General features: G+C 44.3%; 1 protein-coding gene and 1 long non-coding RNA gene across 7 annotated transcripts in view; one reads left to right on the top strand and one right to left on the bottom strand.

The window, feature by feature from the left end:
* Positions 1–19,284, top strand: part of cbfa2t2 (CBFA2/RUNX1 partner transcriptional co-repressor 2) — a 53,060-nt gene that overhangs the window by 14,181 nt on the left and 19,595 nt on the right. The window contains exon 1 of one of the 6 annotated variants that reach the window (XM_037100863.1): positions 14,858–14,880. The exons of 4 other annotated variants lie outside the window; for them this stretch is intronic. In XM_037100863.1, the coding sequence (XP_036956758.1) occupies positions 14,868–14,880 (13 nt within the window). In that variant the 5' untranslated portion in view covers positions 14,858–14,867. Of the gene's footprint in view, positions 1–14,857; positions 14,881–15,888; positions 16,348–19,284 lie in introns of those variants that run through there. One more of the 6 variants, XM_037100864.1, reaches the window with a different exon arrangement.
* On the bottom strand, positions 9,194–13,649 carry LOC119021002. Its single transcript, XR_005075458.1, has 3 exons — positions 13,512–13,649; positions 9,903–10,025; positions 9,194–9,365 (listed from the first exon to the last, which is right to left on the bottom strand). It is a non-coding gene; the product is annotated as an uncharacterized LOC119021002 (long non-coding RNA).

Below are 19,284 nucleotides of genomic sequence, written 5' to 3'. Positions count from 1 at the left end.
GGGCCGTTAGCGTTGCCAGACGTGGGCCCTTTGTGTTTTGCCATGTGGGAGAATTTGCCGGTGCTGGAGGTAGGGAGAGGTGCCTGCAGATCTTCTCTGAGTCACCCCTGCTTGTGTCTGTGGGCTGTTTGAATGTGTGTGTGTGTGTGTGTGTGTGTGTGTGTGTGTGTGTGTGTGTGTGTGTGTGTGAGCTGGCATGCAGGAGAAGTGTAGTTTTTAAGGTGCGTTTGGGAAAATGTGTGCGAATGCGTCGAATTGTGTGTTTTTGTCTGTTTTTCTGTTCACACTCGTTTCTCTCTGTTATCATGTGTCATGCATTTGTGTGTTGTTTTTTTTGTGATATGCGTGTGCTCGGATGCGTGTTTGTGTGTGTCCGGCTTGGAGCCCAGTATCCTTCTCGCTCCCTCTGGTCTCTGCGTGGGTCTTTTCCACCAGCAGTACCACCTGTTAGTGTTTTACTCGGGGCCCCAGGGCTACAATGACTGCAGAACCTTCCAGATTTGCTCATCAAACCCCATCAGATCGGCTCCCTCACCTAAAATCTGGCTCCCATTTCCTATCGCAGGACCGATCTGAGCTGGATTCCCTGGTGCGGTTCAGCTGAGTCAAGCTGGTGTGCAGTCGAAAACTGATGCGAGCTGAGCTGAGTTTGATTAATGACTTGTGAGTGACAACATTTCATTCAGCCTGCTGCACTTTTGGATCACACTTAAGTGTTTGTTAAGTGTGGTTTTAGGGGGAAAAGGGGATGTTTAAAGACTGAATTTATTGGGTCGATTCGTCTCCCGGTGCTCCACATGTGAGAACCACAACAAAGAATCTGGAATCTGATGTTTGAGTAATGATAAGTGGCTGGATTACAATTTTTAACAGGCTATAATTGCAGATCTATTGCTATTGATCACATGCTGTGAAAGCTGAGTTTCAGACTGAACGAACCCTACTTGTACGAGGCGTTCAGTACACAATGGCAGGAAATAATGATGCATCATCTCTGCAACTTGTGTTCAATCCCAAACCACTGCAAACAGCATCCTCTGTCCCTCCAAACACATAGGATTTGTCATGTTCTGTGTTTCGTGAGACCTCTGAGCTTTCTGTCTTGTTGTCTGTTTCCAATTCAACGTGCTGTGTTCCCCTGTCTATTATTTCAGACAGTGTGGCAACCTGAAGCTAAGTTAAAAAAAAAAAAAAAAAGAGAACGAGAGGAGTGACCAAATAGTTAAAGAAAAAAAAACAGCAAGAGAAGGAGAGTAGAAAGGGATTAACTGTCAGGGAGAATGTGAGGCTAATTGAAGCCAGTTTTGCACAGCTGTTTCTTGTTGCTGTGCGGCACTGCACGGAGCGGCCGGGAGGATAGGATCCAGATGTGAGCTTGCGCCGAGGATCACCCGCCAATAACAATCCTCAGAAATACCCAGCCGTACAGGAGACGAGGGCTATTAGAGTGTCCGCTCTCTCGCCCGACCCCCTTGAAAAAACATCACTTCTCTGCCGCTGAAAGATAACCCAGTGCTACGCTTTTTACTCTTGATTGCAGCTCTCAGCTCGGCTCCCGAGCGTTGTTAACACTGTCATTTGGTTATACCGCCAGCCACCACAGTGACCTCTGCATTCAGGTGTCACGAGGTAGCGTAAACATCGCTTTGACACATTTGACTGTTCCGAAAAGAGTGGCTCGCAGGGTTCGAGAGTGGTTTTGCATATTTGTTATATGGCTTTTCAAACATTCAACCAAATGGGATTAAGCGTTCTTTTGTGTGCTCTTCTGTGTTTCATTTAAATCATCATGGAAAGAAAAAAAAAAACAAAAAACATGTATGCTTTATCAGGGCGGCGGCATGCAGGTCCCAGGATTGTGTGCCGGCATTTACTTGGTCTTTTACTTTAAGTGGAGGGACACAAAAGCGCCCAGTCACTTCAGAGTGAATCGGAGTGGTCAGTCAAAAGAAGAAGGAAAAAAAAAACTGTGAAAGGAACTTATCAGCACATTATGCTTTTTTAATGCCCCCGTCCCTCTGTTCCCACTCCTCAAGCCTTTCACCCCCCCTCCCCCCATCATTTCCCACTAGGCTCAGACAAGAGGAGTTACCATTGGTTCCCCCTTTTCTCCACGCCTTCCAGGGTTACCCCAGTGCTTCGTTCTCACCTCCCGTTTCTGTCTGATGTCCGGCCTCCCTCCAGCCATCTCTCTTTGTTCCCTTCCAGTCTCTCGGCCCCCATTCCTCTTGCCATCTCCATTTTTCAGCCCTTATCCCTCTCTCCATCCCCACCGGTCCGTCTTGGCCGCAGTGCAGAGAGCCCAACTGCAGCTGGCCCTGTCATCGCCTAGAGGGAAGCTGACATCCAACTGCTTATAAGCTCTCAGTGAGGAGTCTCAGTTCATGGTTTGACAAGATACAGGCAATATCAAACTCTTTAAACCCTTCTTATTTTTATCTCCTTTCCGCTGTCGTATTTTTACAGAAAGTTTTGTAACATGAATTATACTAATTTATATGTTACATTACACATCAGGGATGGGTGAGAATTTTACGTTGTGGCCAATCTGGAAGGCGTCATAACCTTACTGACTAGCAGATCCGCTTTTTGGGAACAAACCAAGAGAGCGATGTAGCCAAGTGGTTGGCTATGCTGATTAGATGGCTTACTTAACATGGCTCTTCCTACAATATTGTATGATACAAAACAATACGATACAATACAATATAATAGTAGAGCAGTATTGCACAGAAACAACATATTGTGCAGTACAGTGGCACCGCACAGAGGAACAATGTATTGCACTATAAATCCGGTAAATATTTGAACTAAGGCCCAAGCTATGTCTTCCTCATGATTGCAATAATTAAATTAAATTAGATATTTTATATATATGATATCATCTTTTGACAGCATTTTTTTCTGGCATTACTCAGCCAAAACGATCCTCACATATCAACTGAAACACATGTAATACTCATGTGCAACAAGCTCAAACAGCAAAATCGCTGACCCAGATAACGACGGCTTCACATCCTGACAGATAATGATGCAGATGATCTGTGGCCTTAGCCCAGTCTCGCTTTATCAGACAGCGAATGTGACAGAGGATCTTAGCCTAAGCCAGAATCACTCCTGAGCTCTTCTCCCCACGTGTCAGCTCTGAGTTTTATGCCTTTTGTCAAGTTCACCTCATCTGTCCCTTCTCTGATTTCGCTCCTGCTGGGCTCTGTGCTGTCAGAAAGCCCGGTCTGCTCTCTTCACTACACGCACATAAACTTGCATTGCGCTGCGTCTGCTCTTGCTCCCGGGGAGGAATGCGTTCTGGGTGCTGTTGTTTATGTGTCTTGTCCTCAGCTGGTGTTTCTGCTTGTTGTCTCTGACTGTTTGTCCTAGCAGAGTACTGTTGTGAGATGTCGAACCCGCGGTGGGTCTGCTCAGCAACAACAAAGCAGGTGCTGCCACACTTGTATGACACGACCCGCACAAAACTAAGCTAGAACGACTGGGGGAAGGCAGGAGGAGGTTTGGTTTGGTTTGTTGTGTCTTGAAATGAAAAAGAACTAAAACAAGTTAAACTGTAAATACACCCTCTCTCCGTTCCACACACAAATTGAGGACTGTATTGCAACATTGACAAGCCCAAACATCCCCAAGGCTTAACCTTGGGAAATGCCAACACATGCCTCTGACTGTCTGTGTGTGTGTGTGTGTGTGTGTGTGTGTGCAGTGTGCAGAGACAGCCGTTATCTTCCCTCAACTTTAATTGAGCCCTTCAGAAATCCCCCAAAACTATTGCGCGCACACACACACACACACACACACACACACAGTGAGTAAAGCCTGCAGGCTCTATCTCCCTGCCTGGCCAGGTGTTCCTGGCTCCGCTGCCAGATGAACCACCTGCAGATCACAGGTGTGGCCATCGCCGAGGAAGAGAACAACACAGCTGCTCCTGCAGCGTCAGAGAGGGAAAAAGCAGAGACGGGAAAGTTTATATAGAATCAACTGCTGGCAGCAGGAAGCGTTCACACATCAGGCAAAAACACGCGGTATATAAGGTTACATTATATCGTAGGCGGCGTTGTCATCACATGCCTATCTCGTGCGTTTATTTAAGGCAGTTCAGTGTGATGGCTTTGGCAGGTGTGCGAGTTGTTATTAGCCTTGACACAGTAACCTTGACGTGTACAGTGAGTTCATTTATTGTTGTGACACTGAAAATAGAAAGCATATCAGTGCTATTGTGTTCTGTTATTTCTCTCTTGGCTCCTCTCTTTCAAGGCTTAGTTTAATGGCGAGTGGTGTACAGGCAATCATCTGCACATGGGCAACCGAAAGGCAGCAACAAAGTTAAACTAATACTAAACATTTTACACTACAGCTGAGGGAAACCATTGGTTCTGTTTTTGTTTTTTTTTTAATTATTTTCTTTTGACTTAGACATTAAATGTGAGTGGGGCTAATGTTAAACCATTTTATTTTTACACTCAATCATTATTAGAATTGTTCAATAACACTTTCTATAATGTAATTCATAAATATGTCATAACTCGGGCAAAACATATGTTGTATTAGTGAGAATAATGACAGTGCATTAGTTTGTCTTAATAAGGTGGTGTTTATCATGCATTGTCATAGCTGATGTTGCTCCAGAACCATCATTGCAGCTGACAAATCATGTCTCTGTGAGGTCATTGTTTTGTTACAGCGACTTGAAAAAAAACATACACATGGGAGAAGTTAGCTTTTCTAACATGTGGTTGACGTTATGAAGGGGTCTGTTGTTAACACAAGGATGACATCTTCTTAAACCAAACTGAGCAGTTTTGTTGCCTAAACCCAACAAAACAAGGAAATTAAAGGCAAACAATGACTCTAAAAATACATCAATAGTATAACAATGAGTTCTGCACTGCAACACGTGCCTTGGTCACCTGGATGAAAGTCCTGTGCTTGACAAATTCATCCACCATGACCTGCTCCTCATGTGGACTTTGGTACAGCAGTGCCACTTGCGTCCAATTTTTGCCTAGTAGCCACTCGTGGTATTGCAACAATAAAAGATATCCCCCGTATTTTCAAAAAGTAGAAAAACAGGACACCTTAAGATGCAAACGATTGTGACTCCTTCTACAGTGTCTTTGATCTGTAAAAGTTTTATATTTGTAAAACTTTCCTTGAGCTGAGAAAAGCAATTTAAAAATCTGTGACATCATCACAATGTAATGTGTATGGGCTGAACAAGAACTTGTGGAGAGGCCAGCAAGAAAAAAACACTACTGGGCATATTCATCAGGCAGCATGAACAATAAGTAGACACAAAACGTGAAAACTCACGAAAACAATCTAGTTCTAGTTCTAGTTCTATCATGTATCTGCACCTTTTCTCTCAGGTGCAGTGACAGTCCTGGAACGACATTAATCACTGTTCTGAAGGAACACCAACACAAAAGCATTAGATCAACCTCTTGGCACGACAACTTAACAATGACCAATAAGGGATGTAATTGATTCATTCAACCATAATTAATTCCCTATATAAAAATGTTTTATAGTCAAAAATGTGTCCCTGTCCAACTGTGAACAATATACAGTACTGTCCCTAAATTGAAGCCTGTTGTATTGAGAGGAATGTCCAGTGCGTAGTTCCACGCTGCACGTGTAACGTCTGTGTGTGGGCTTGTCCCGAACACACGCACTCCTTTAACACACAACTTCGCCCAAACATGGAGTTGTTTATGGGAACCATTCACGTTTATGTGCCGACAATTGGGTGAGGCTGGCAACTCGGGGCAAATCCTGATCCATGGTATCATTTTCTAATTAGTGAAATTGCTGCATTTAAGGATTCGTCTGCGAGTGAAGCGGATGGATATCCCCGACGAGCTTGTCTGGTACATAAGTTAAATGGGCGAGCGGCTGGAGAGACTTCGAAAAAGTGCGTGGTTGTTGAATATCGTTTAAGGGGAGTTATTGGTGAGAGGGGTTTGGCGTCTGGCTACGCACTTGGCCTCCCTGTGTGGAAACTTTCGGAAGATGCAGCCAAGTGAGCGTGAGACCCATTGCTCATAAATTTCGAGCACACATGCAGCCTCTCATACCAACTCACTTTCCCTCTCACTCATAAAAAGACACGCTCATGCATGCGTTTTTCTCTCTCCCCCGTACCGTCACGTCTTCTTATATTCGCTCGTCTCTATTTGTATCCACCTTCCGCACACATACACACACTCGTTGCAGCCCCGAAGAGCAGCCGTGTGTCTCCCCTCTGTGTGCCGAGTGTAATAGGAGATCTGAGGGTTTTCCGTGGGTGAGTAGGCGGGTCAGACCTTACTTAAACTAATGGCTCCCAGCAGTGTTGAATAGCCAGACACACTGGAGCCGAGGCCTGAGGTTTTGGAATGCCACTGCCGGCTCAATGCCTGCCTTTCATCGGCACCCGAGTGAAGGAGAGAAAGAGAGAGAGAGAGAAAATAGGAGAAAGGAGGGGGAGGAGGATGAGGAGAGAGAGGAAAATACGGGACCCATTTGTTTTGGGTGATATGAGGATGTCTGAAAAGGAGGGCACAATAGTCGTGGAGTGGAAGGACAGAGGGGTGGGGGGGTTGTGTGGTGGGAGGGCAGGGTTGGTCGGTGGACTGTGGGGAACGAAGGGAGGGGGGAGGCGTGTTTGGGCTTGTGGGATGTCGGGGGGGGGGGGTGTAAAGTACCAGTCAGTGGTTGTTTTGTGTCAGAGCACTGTGGGACCCCCCTGACCAGCCACCCATTTGTTGCTAATGTCGTTGGGATGAGCTGCGAACGGGTCTTTAGGGAATCAATATGGAGGCCATGTCCAGACTAAGGCAGGTGATGACAATGTTTTTCCTTTTTTATGTCTTTCCATCCAAAGGACATCATTTCAAAACGTTCCAAAACATATTTCGGGGTTCATTAAAAGTCATGAAAATGCTCCCTTTTTACTGATATGTCTTCAAGGTTAGGAATGTGCTTGAATTCTAATGAACTCTTTGAAAACTCCTCGAAAAATGCCTTTATTTTTCAACATAATCTGGCGTTTCATCAACACAGTCACTTATGTAAAGCCAAAAGCCTCTCAATATTTGAATATTTGATAAGACACTAGCCCGTCGTCATATTTGCTTGTTGTCTCATGGCGTCTCGCACCAGATGCAGAGGAGCTAGGAGCTAGATTAACTGACACAAGCAACGTTTTTTTTATATCCATCCGCCCAGCATCATGAGGGTCGACCATCTGCTCTCAGGATCTGTGCGCATACTTTGAGCTTTGACGTCGTGCGAGCATACACATTGAAGATACAGTAGCCAGCCAACAATTGTACCTGCTCATCAGCTACAGAGGACAAGGAGATTTTGTTATTTAGAGACATGGCTGCCATTTTAATCATAGCAGCCGCTCGATCTAGGTCCTTTACTGATCCCTTACTCTTCATATCCTTTCATTGCATCAATGGTTGGTATTCGGTATTTATTTAAACTTGAACTGGCCCAACCTTGATTTATGGTCATCCAGATAATGAAAATTCAGCACGAAAACTTTTATTGTTCCATCCCAATTCAACTGTCTGAGTTTCAGCCTAAAAAAAATTGAAATGAAAAAGACACCAAAGTTGCTGTCATCGCCAACTGTGTTTATTTTAATGGCTGATGATTATAAGGCCATATAATGTAATTTAATTCAGTGTCACAAATGCTGTTTTTGCTCAACAAACCAGATCAGACTGGTTCTGCACAACAACTGCTCTATGCACAACAGCTATGATTGTCTACTTTGAACCGCACACTAAGTGATAACAGAAAGAGGCACAGAAATAGAAGCTTTGCCCTGAAAATAACTCCTCTGCCATCGGGTGTGTGTGTGAACTGGTTCATCCGTTGGGCCATGCTTCTCACCAACGCCAGTTTGAGGTTGCCCAACTGCCTTTTAAAGGTTTGCTGTGGAGACTTAGATCTCTAGCAGTGCTACGGAGCATTTTTTTCTTCTTTTGTTTATCACGATACACAGTTTTACAAAATGTGTCATACTATTTCGCTGATCAACCGGTGGCAGTAAAGTGGCAAAATATGCAGAAACTAAGACAGTAGAAGAAGATTCCGCACCACTAAACCAGGATGTAAGCAATGCTGGATTTAAAAAAAATACATTAATGAGGAAAAATATGTAGTCATGTGCTAGATGAGAAGGATACACGCAGTGCATTTTATTGAGTAACACTAAAATTAAACACCACTTTTGTTTGTTTACCAAGGCTCTAGAGGGCTCCTTTAACTTATAAATATTATACATGAATAAATGAACATGTATTTCTCTATTTATATGATATTTGAGAGTGCTGAAGTAGAAGCAAAAGTGTGTGTGTGTGTGTGTGTGTGTGTGTGTGTGTAGGAGGGTGATGTTCTGGGAATCACATCCTTCTCCCTCACCATCCTCCAATTCTGCTCTTTAAATTTTCACTGTCCAGAAGCGACACATACAGTAAAATCTGTTTTTCGTTTCGATGACCTATCACTTATTAGACCCTGTGGACAGAGAGAGAGAAAAGGGGCCGCGCTTTAGCCCTGATTACTACCGAGAAGAAGCATTGTCCTTGATCTCTAACTGTGTTTGTGCTTTGCTCTTGTTGTTTTTGTTTTTTTTTGTTTGTTTTTTTTACAGTAAATGGTCCTCCAGACAGACATGGACCTGGAAAATGATGCATCCCTATTAGATAAATGTGCAATGGAAAATGTGCCCATGCGAGATCAGACAGGGAAATCTATGGCTGCATCAGATTAGAGATGGAGGAGAAAGCGGGGAAGGCGAGGGAGGGGAGCCGTGCTGGTAAAATGGTCTGAGAAAAAAAAGGGGGGAGGCGGCAGACATGATGAGGCTTGGTGGGAAAACTGAGACACCATTAATAATTAATTAAACAGACTAAAATAGAGACCGAAAGAGATGTTCTTTGGCCATTGATGACCAATTTGTATATGTATAGGTCAGGTACTGTTGATTTTAGTGGGCTCTCATTGGCAACCATTTAGCTCATTCATCTGATTGGTTGTTCAATATGACTTAAGTCATTTGGCATAAGTCAGTTCTCTTTATTCCCTCAGCTTTCATCTACCAAAAGCAAAGGATCATGTGCAGATAATAAAAAGGGTAATAGCAAAGAAAAAATGCAGGAGGGGGAGGTAATGTTTTGAGAAAAATTAAACTTCCAAGATTAAAGTTGTAACGTCACGGGATAACAATTCAAAACATGAAATATTTTTTGTTAAGGAGCCACGATGCTTCACTTTGCAAGGTTGGATCGACATGATCGCACCACAGATGCCACTGCTTGCTGGGTATTATCCTCCATCTGTCCGTTGTGTTGCGGTTCCTGATGCACAAAAAAAAATATCATCGTCTCATCCAAATCAATATGTTGGCTTCCTCTGAGTGGGCCCGATCCACAGCAATATCTTCAAAGTTTGGATACTCAGGATGACAGAGTAAAAAAACTGTATACATTTTTTTTTGTTGTTTTTTGCTTGTAAATTGGTGAGTTTACTATCGTAAATCTATTACTAGTTTTATTTAACCTACAATTGCTCTTATATGCCTTCATAGTTCTAGCCTTCATGGTGTTTATCTGTTTCCTCCTCAACTGGGTGTGCTTGGAACTGGTTTGCAGGGGGTTGCAGGAATGCCTTCAAACGCTGTGAAAGCGCCCTCTTGGGTGTTAGATTAAGCGTGATAAAGTGCCCTCTAGGGTCCTCCTCCAGTGGATAAGATGTAGTGAAGTGCCCCCTCTTCACTATGAATATATCATGACTTTCTCCTCGCATATGTGTGGTTCCCTTTATTTTTTTTCACCCCTGCCCCTCAAACCACCACCACTGGTGCCATGAATGTGGTTGTCATCTGAAGAACTGACCTGGATTCATGCTCGTGCTTTGAGTTTGATGTTTGAGGGCTCACATTCAGGTTGGTGGAAGGATGCCTTTCCACGCTGTTTGAGGACAGATGAGCTTGAGGACTGATAAGGCCTCAGTCGCATCTAAGACACACCACATGCACACAAAATCTCACAAAGTTTGACTTGACACAGTGCGAAGGGGGAAAGCTTCTGTCTGCAGGCAGCTGTGGCTGGGAAAAGAATACAAAGCGGCGGCGTCATTTATTTAATGAAATTTCTATAAATCACTGGCATCATTTCACAGTGATTTGGCAGGAGCTCACCTCGTGAAATCCCATCTCCCAGATTACCCTTTCAAACTCCTCAGTGAGTGCTGAGAAACAAAATGCTCTCACCATGTGTGAGTTGCAGTGCGTCATGAAGATGACTGTAGCCGCACAGTGTGTGTTTCAGGAAGAGCTGCTGTTGCTTCAAACACCCAGCGGCGCTTATGTGGCCTGTTGCCCAAGAGACCTTGTTTTGTCAGAGGATATCTCAAATTTCACAATTTTCGTCTTAATGTCAGCTATGCTAGAAGACCGCTGATGAAAATATTAAGCGTTGGGAGATCAAGATCATGGGTGCATGTTCATTGGGAGTGGGGGCAGGTTGTTTGACAGTCCTGTTGTTTGTGGCAAACCAAAACATTTACTTAATCACTGGGCCACTTGGCAGAGGGGACAGTCTGGCACTGCCTCATGTCACCCATTCAAATATTTGCATGCAAACATTACTTTGTATCTCACTGTCTCCCGTTGAAACTAAGGATGACTGCTGTCAGTGTCAAACAACAACCATAAGGCAGAAATCTGGGTGCCTTTTTGAAAACAAAGATAATATCCAACATTATAATATCCAACATTACAAATGCAACTTTGCTCGCAAACTAACTGAAATTCACACCTGGAAAGAATGCTGTAGCTGCTCTGTTCAGATGGGATACAGTGGTATGGCACCAACATGGACCAAACTGCCGATGTATTGCAATTGTCAACTGTTTAAACTTGTCTGTATTTTCTCTTTTTATACCGGCCGGAACTTGCCGAAAACCAGGAGAGGCCCTTGTTGCCATTTTGCTTCTGTTGGTGTGTATCCAGACTTAATTAGCAATTTTTTTTAAATTCGAGGTTAGCTATTAGTTCCCTTTTTACAGATGCTGTCTCCCATTCACATGCACCTCCTCTGTATGCCTTTCATGCAGCTGTAGGTAAAGGCTGCATCGACATCCATTGTCATGATAATGGGCCCTGAAAAAACACAGTTTTCTCTTGAGGCACTGTGATTCAGTTGTGTTAATGTGGGGATTTCGTGGTCAACTGCAAATTTGTTTTCTTGGTTCACGAAATATGACTGAGGTCAGTAGGCTCTTTAATTAACAGTGTATAACATCTTTGAATAACAGTGAGAAGTACTTTTTTGAAATGTCTTTTAGCCAGATCTGACACAAATGACATGTTAATACACTGAATATTTATCTTATTTTTAAAACTTTCTGTGGTTCTAAATATAAACACTGTCTTCGTGATGCCTATCTCATTTACTTGATCACCAACTCCTAAAAATCCCCCATTCCCTCTTTTCCTCCTGCTTGTCCTTCTCCTCCTCCTCCTCCTCCTCCTCCTCCCCCTCTTTTTTTCGGTCCTCTCTAAAAAATGCTGTTTACTTTTTCTAAAAGTGGAAGTTTGGCAAGGGAGCGTGTGAACAGAAACAGATGCTGCGTACTCGCCTGCTCTGTCGCTCTTTATCTCACACACATACGCACAATGGCAAACAGCTGTGTGCGGCCTGAGCAGCTACAGTAAAAAAGGGAGCCGTACAGTATGCATGCACACGGCAGCGGTGCAGAGATGATTGGCACAGTATGGTTTACTCGTCTTGTTTGGGACCCATTTTAAAGAGCGCTGCTCACACTTAAGGCCAATACACTTGTAAGTGGTCCAAGAGAATTTCAAACACACACACATGACTTCTTAAGTACCTTTTGATGGTCACGCTGAAGATAGAAACATCACTACTGTGGGGCTTTTCCATTTGTGCTTTTGGCCACGCTGACTCCAAATGTTGCCTTACCAGTTTAAGTGTGGCTCCTCTCCAGTGCCAAGCAGGCTCCGGTGACGTCTCACGACCATGGCCAACCCCTTGTCTTCCCCACAAACAAGCGTGTGTTCAACTTATGTCTGTGCGGGAGACCTAGTAGCTTCGAACTGAACCTCTTTAGTTTCCCCTCCCGCGTCCCGACACTTTCAGACATCTGCTTTGCTTGACTGTTTCATCATGTTTCGCTCTCAGCTGTTTTGGGATTCGTGTTACGCTAGCACTGATGAAAACCCGACATTTCCTGATGTTGCTGCTTCATAATAAAAGCTTTGAATAAGTATGGATTGAAACATATTAACCACTTAGCAGAGCTTTGTTTGTGAAGCAAAAGTGTTAAGGGTCACCACTTTGACCACTGCTCCAAAGTCATTAGTTTAAGACACACCTTCACACAGGAATCCCTTTTGTAATGGAAACGGAGTCCCTGCCATGAGTTAGATGAAGTCAAGCTGAGCCAGCACACATGTAAGGAAAATGCTAAAGAGTTTTCGGAAATTATTTATTTATTTATTGATTGATTTATTGATCTCTTTTAAAATGTCTGCTTTTGCAATATAATCCCTATAAGCCCCCCTCACCCCCCTCAATTACAACCAAACTTTTCGCATTTCCTTCTAAAGGTAATCAGAGCTTCAGGCCCAAAACAGCCCTGTGTAAAACAACAGTGCAGGTGGCTGCGTTGGTAGGGGTATGTCTTGCTCCAGGTAATAGAGAGACAATGAAATACGATACAGGAAGTCCAGCTGAAGTCACAGATTAGTGCGTTTAAAGGCTCAGTACACACAAACACATGGCACAATGCTTTCTGCAGCCCTGTTGATCCCCACCGCAACCCGTCGCATTTATTTGAATGGAGCGAGGGTGTCGATGCTGCAGCAGTGTTGAGGCAAGATTGTCTTGATAAAAGAAGTTGAACCAGGGTTAACTTTAACACAACTGTCCAGTAACACATTCTTGTTAAATGCAAACACTATATTTTTTACTGTTTACCTCGCAATCACAATCCACTAACAGGATTTTACAACTCTGGAAAGTTTTATCTTTTTTAACAACAATCTTGTGGTAAATGCTGCAGAGGTAATCTACTAGGAATGTTCACTTGCACATATTTAATCTGATGCAGTGCCTCGCCTGATGACTTGAACCAGATTTATCCATTTTGCTGGACCGCTCTATATTCCTATCTGTGTGTTGCTGTATCTGCTTCGTCTCTAGTCGGTCTGAGCTCAGCCTGACCTTTCTAATCAGCTTGTTGGATGATTAAATGTGCAGGTTTGTACAATTTGATGAATCATGATTTCTGATCAAATTCACTGTAACTATAAAATAGCCTTCCTCCATCACAGATGTTTCAACCTTTTGAAAACCACATCTTAGGGATCAATGCAAAAAAAGTGTGTAAATTATATTTGTAGCAGTCCCATTTTGTAGTGATTGCTCTCTTTTTTTTTGTTTAATCTCCCTGGACTGATTGCAGTGGATTAGGCTCACCTGTGCGCAGGGTGTTGGAGACTGGCTGCTCATTAATGAGTGAAAGCAGCTGGGGGGTGTAGACGGTGTGTAGACGCCCTTTTTTGTGAAGGCATAAGTAGAGGTGGGAAATGGCACCTGGCCTGGACTCATTCCCATTCTGATTATGTAATTGACACACTGACAGCCAGAAACTGGTTGCTTTAGCCCCCCCCCCCGATTCTTTCTAGGTGAGGGAAGTTGTGTATATTCTACAACCTAGTTGAGTGACCAGCGAAAGTCAACCTTCCACTCGGCTCCCTACTGTGCTTATTTGTGCAAAGTGTGATGCTTTCATTTGAAATAGCCTGATGCCTGCAGGTTTTCTTTTGTTTGGTTATCATTTCTTTATCTTAACTGAAACCCCCTGGAAACTTACACCCATCTGTGTACAGTTAATTTTCCCATGTTTATTTATTATGGGACTGAAGATTGAATTTGTAAATGCATTAAATGCATATTACAATTTCATTATCATCTGAAGAGGCTTTTTTTTAAAATCTTAATTTAATCTTTAATTCAATTTTAGTATTTGGTGTTTCATGTAAATCTATTTTTTGGGGGGTTTTTGTGGGCGGGGGCTGGTTTGTAAGCATTTGACTGCCAGTACCACCACATATTCTATTTTTTTTTCACTCCAGCCCCAAATATTGAGTATGAGTCAAGCTCTAGTGTTCAAGCTTTGTGTCAAAAAAAGATGTTTAGAAACTACTGACAAAAATGTGACAGCTGGTGGTACAGAATTATTCGAAACTGTGGTACTCAAGGAAGAACCTGTTGGTGAATTAATTTGACGCTCTCGATTAATGATATCACTTATCTCAATCTGAAATTAAATAAGAAATTAAATGACCTTTCTTTTTATATTGGCACTGTAGAAAAGTCTACTACTTCGTACCAATCAGACATGATTTAGCTTACATTTGTGCTGTCTTTGAAGTAGATTATGAGTGCAATGAATCTTCAGCCTGCGATGGAGAAAACGGCTGTAACACTCCAGTAAGCATGCTCGCTAATCTGCCACCTGCGTCATTACACCTGGGTTTCGACCTAAATCTGGAGCCTTTTGTCCGTCGGTGGTGTCAGTTGCTGCTCACCACCTCCTCTGTGCTACAGTAGCATGTGGGTTACAGTATATAGCTTCAGATGCGAGGCCTTCCCTCGCTCCTCCGTCTTTCCACCCCCTCCCTCCCTCCCTCGTTCACAGCCACCTGGCCCTGCCTCTGAGCCTGCTGGCTGACCAGATGCACCCTGAATAAAGCAGGCCTACATGGAGAGAGGAGGGGAGATAGAGGTTATTACGGGTGATTATTCAGTCAGAGCTCTGTGCGGAAAAACATGGTAGCAAACGATAAGGCTTTCTGTGACACAAGTGTGAATTTTACCTGTGTTTTGATAGGATTACTCCTTTTTAGTTATTCAGCGCCGTTGAGAAGTGTGCGTCTGAGGGGGCAGCACCTTCTCTTAATGAACTGTTTGTTTTCATCTGACAGCGTTTGCTTGTTTGTTTACTCAGCCAAGTGCCCGTGTATTCTCACACGTTGATCAAGTTCTCTCGATTGTCAGTCGTCTAATTAAAAGCAGATTAATGCCTTCATCACCCCAGGCTTAGAATGAACGTAGCACCATGCTCTGTACTTTTCTAGGAGTAAACTGGTGGAGGGGAATAATAGGCAGGAGTGAATGAAGTGAGCAGGCGGCCCGATCTCGGCCGGGCTCCATTATCTTAACCTGCATTGTCTCCGCGGCGGCACTTGTACACGAGGCGTAAATCAGACAGTGATTTAAGTTTAACTCAGTGAAGATGGAGTGTAGAGTGGAGGAGGAGAGGAGAATAACTCATTCATGCTCCTCAAGTGTCCCCCGATGGGTTGGCTGGCATGCAAGGCTGAAGCAGCCGCATTAAGGAGCTGAGACAAAAGAGGGCATCAGTGAAAGAGGCTGGAAGAGGGGGGGTAGTTAGTATAAAAACATTTTAAAGGGAGATCCCCTCATCTCCTAAAGGAGTGGCGGAGAGGGTGGGGTCGCAAAGGGACCCCCACCCTCGCTCACACATATGCAGATGCACACACACACACTTTTGTCTCGCTTGGCACGGCCCCTTGTTTAGCCTTTAGGTGCCAAAGCAATTAGTTATGTTAATTGCAGGGGCCATTGCCGGTGAATGCAGGTTGAATGGAGCCAGTCAGCAGCGGATGATTGGCCAGGATCCATGGGGGAATGGGTGGGGAGGAGGAGGAGAAGGAGGAGGGGTGACTGCAGGGTGGGGGGTTGTGTGACGTCGCCGGCCCATGATAACAGAGGAGAGGACAGTGTGTGGGAAAACAGGGGAGGAGCCAGAGCTGGAAGAGAGAGAGAGCGAGAGGGGAGGGAGGCTCAGAGCTTGAGAGAGCGAGCACGAGAGAGGACGCGGCACACAGTGAGAGAAAGAGAGAGTCAAAGAAATTGAGCACAACAGCGGCAGATCGAGTGGAGGAGACATAGTGAGAGTGACGGGGAGAGCTTCGCATGAGAGAAAGACAAAAGGCGAAGGGAAAGTAAGGGAGAGCTAGTGTGTGAGAGAGTGTGTGTGTGTGTGTGGTGCAGCGTTGCGCTGGTCTGCTCGGTTATCTGTCTCCATCTGGGTGCCATCTGTGTCTCTGGCTCTGGCCTTCGCCACACTGGAGCTCACATATGTGGGAATTCAAACACATGCCTGACATATGAAGCCACGGAGTCACAGAAAGAGACAAAAAGGAAAGGATAAGAGAGCAAAAAAGCCCGTCACTGCAGCTGACTTTCTCAAAGGACCGAAGAAGTGGACTCTACTAGAGTGGAGGTAGGAGACAAGAGTTCTGAATGTGGGGATCTCTGGGTGTAATTTTCAGGGGAGTCATTGAATCTCCATTTGTGTCCGAGAGTGTGTCAGATTTCTCAAACATTGCATTTATGTGCAAAGTGTGTGCGTGTGTTTATGTGTGTTCTATCCTAATTCCCCGAGCAGCTCTGCACTGTACAGATGGTGCCTCATCCTTTCCTCTTTATCTCTTCATCTCATCATCCTTGTCCACTGAGGCAGGAGGGAAGCAGGGATGAATATGTCTGCCTGCTTCCCTTAGCAGTGCACAAAAACTTCTGCTGCCATATGGGCAAAATACTGATTGCTTAGAAGACTCTTAAGCTCGCCTGATTGCTGTCCTGAGGGCTATTTGAGATTCTCAGAGCTACACCTTTTTTTTTTTCTTCTCCTCAACCCACATATGCTTTTTGCATATACCAGTGTTTGGCATCATGTGGTAGCATCGGCAGTCAGTAGCACAGTTTTTATTTTATTGCTGTGGCGGTCTGACATCTGAGGTTTTCGGGCATTTTTCCAGTCAACTTCCCTCTGAGCACAAAATCAGCTAGATCTGGCAGCCAAAACACGGAGCCTTCTGTTTCTTTTATTTTTCAACTCACCCCCTCCACCGCCCCTCCATCTCCATCTGCTTCCACTTGTGGCAGGTAGAGGGAAAAGGCAAATCTACCTGGAATTATATGTGGGAACAGACTTGCCGGTAAACACACCTCAACCTTCAGATCGACAAACTCGACAATGCGATTGGCTCCATCTCTCTCCCCCTCTCTCTCAGCTGTCATTTACTCGGATAGTAATAATTTTTTTCTTCCACATGGCAAGCAGAGCAGAAGAAAATAGGTAAAAGAAGACGTGTACATCTGCTGTGCAGTATCCCAGACATATGGGAAGAGGAGGGGAACTGCTGTGTCTGTCTTCCACGCTGTGCTTACATGTTATACAACACTGACATCAGTGTGAGCGCGGATCCCAACAGAGTGCAAATGTCACATTCTGCTAACATGGATATTTTGGTAACTTGAGTTATAACCTTGCACATCTTGGGTAGAGAACAATTTGTGTTTGTGCATGGAGGAGAAGGCTGAGGAGGAGGTGTGTGAGGGAGAAGCAAACAGAGAAAAGGCAGAGAGACCTGGCTTGTGTCACACCAGGCCAGGCCAGTCCATCAGGGAGATAGGAGAGACTGTCGGCTGCACAGTTTCAAACCAGAGACCCCTTGTCTGGTCTGCTGGACATTGTCAGCCTCCTGACAGCAGGCGCTGGTCTGTGTCTGTGCCTGCAAAAGTGTGTGTCTGTGTGTGTGCGTGTGTGTTTGTGTGGAAAAGATCAAGGATGTGATATTTCGGTTTATTTTATTCAACAGGCGTATTTCACCTCCATTCAATCCTGATGCGCGGTCACTGTTTTTGTCATGGATTTATGCTGCGCGTGTTTGATATGAACACGGTTGAGTCTATGGGAGAGAGAGCGCATGTGCGCGCCAGGTGTCCTGTAGACATTATGTCTGCTGAAGTACAAGGTTGCTTGTCTTATATCTTTTTGTAACTATTTTCTTTTTTTTCTCACTCCCAGCTGTGAGCTTCTCGACTGAAAGTGTGGAGAAACGGACCACCGTGACCCTCACTGTTCACCATTATTATCTAAAGAATTCACCCACAGAATACCCCCTTTTTCAACACGCACACACACACACACACGGCACATAGAATAGAGCAGCTGCTTCAAGAGTTTGAGTTCGCAGGAAGTGCTCTATTAGTTCCAGTGGCGAGGGCTGTGATATCTGGCCCCAGGGGTTCAATGAGAGGTTGTGTGTTTTTGAATGTGTGCACTCTCTTATGTGTGTGTGTGTGTGTGTGTGTGTGTGTGTGTGTGTGTGTGTGTGTGTGTGTGTGTGCGGACATGAAAGAGCTGGGTCATTTACACCACAGAAAACGACTCGGTCACTGCAAGTAGCGCTCTGAAAGATTGTTTCATCACGGGGGAAGGTCTCCTGACTGTGAGTGTGTGTCGACACATATCTGTGTCAACAAGCATCAAACCACCTGCGCTCCCCGATCTCTCCGATCGCGACCCCACTGACATCGTGTGGGAGCCCCTGTCCTTCTGCTAAGTGCACGAGTCAGGGGTCTCTCACTGAGGTCTATTGACCCTCTCCCAGTTTTGAGAGATCCGCTCGGTGACCCAAGGCGAGACCCTTATTTACTGGGCTGGTGTGGTCTGAGAGGAAATGGCATCGGGACATAAAAGGCTGTAAAGTGACCTTAGTTGAATTTTCTCAGCAAAATCAGTTGGAGCTCTGGAGTTCTTGATTGAGATTTATTGTCAGCATAGAGAAATTAATAATATATGACATTCTATTTTTAATTTGGTAAATCTGTGATATAGTAGCTACTGAAGTTTTTTTTGTTTAGCGATGAAAAGCAACATTAACCATTTTTGGTTAACGTTTGCGAAGAGTTGCTACATGCAGACACAGATCAACATGGTATCTGTTAGCCTGTTAGTTACTGTTTTTAGGGTGGGAGGAAAACATCTGCGTCTTTCGTCTGGCTCAGCTTGCTTCACTGGACATTTGTCTAACTCAGTGCCCTTTCAAGCAGATGTAGCACACTGTATACTTGGTCCAAAATGGCCACTTTCATGTTTACATTTGAGGTTGATGTGCTGTTCAGAGCATCAAAACAATCGGCTAAGAGCAGCTTAAATCCGCGCAGAGGCACTGATTGTGTTGATTCACAGTGTGCTCAGCAGTATTTTACTCTTACATTACAAACAAGTATGTAAGGGAGTCTATGAGGTAATTTTTTTTTTCTCCAAAAGTTAAGCAAATAAGCACAGATAGATACAACATTGCCTCCATATGTAAACTGATTTAACTTTCTTGGACAAGCAGTGCTGTTTTTTTCCAATGCAAAACCC

This window comes from Acanthopagrus latus, chromosome 6 (genome assembly GCF_904848185.1).
Source record: "Acanthopagrus latus isolate v.2019 chromosome 6, fAcaLat1.1, whole genome shotgun sequence".
In the NCBI taxonomy this organism is placed as follows: domain Eukaryota; kingdom Metazoa; phylum Chordata; class Actinopteri; order Spariformes; family Sparidae; genus Acanthopagrus; species Acanthopagrus latus.
This window is presented reverse-complemented; position numbering and strand designations above follow the sequence as displayed.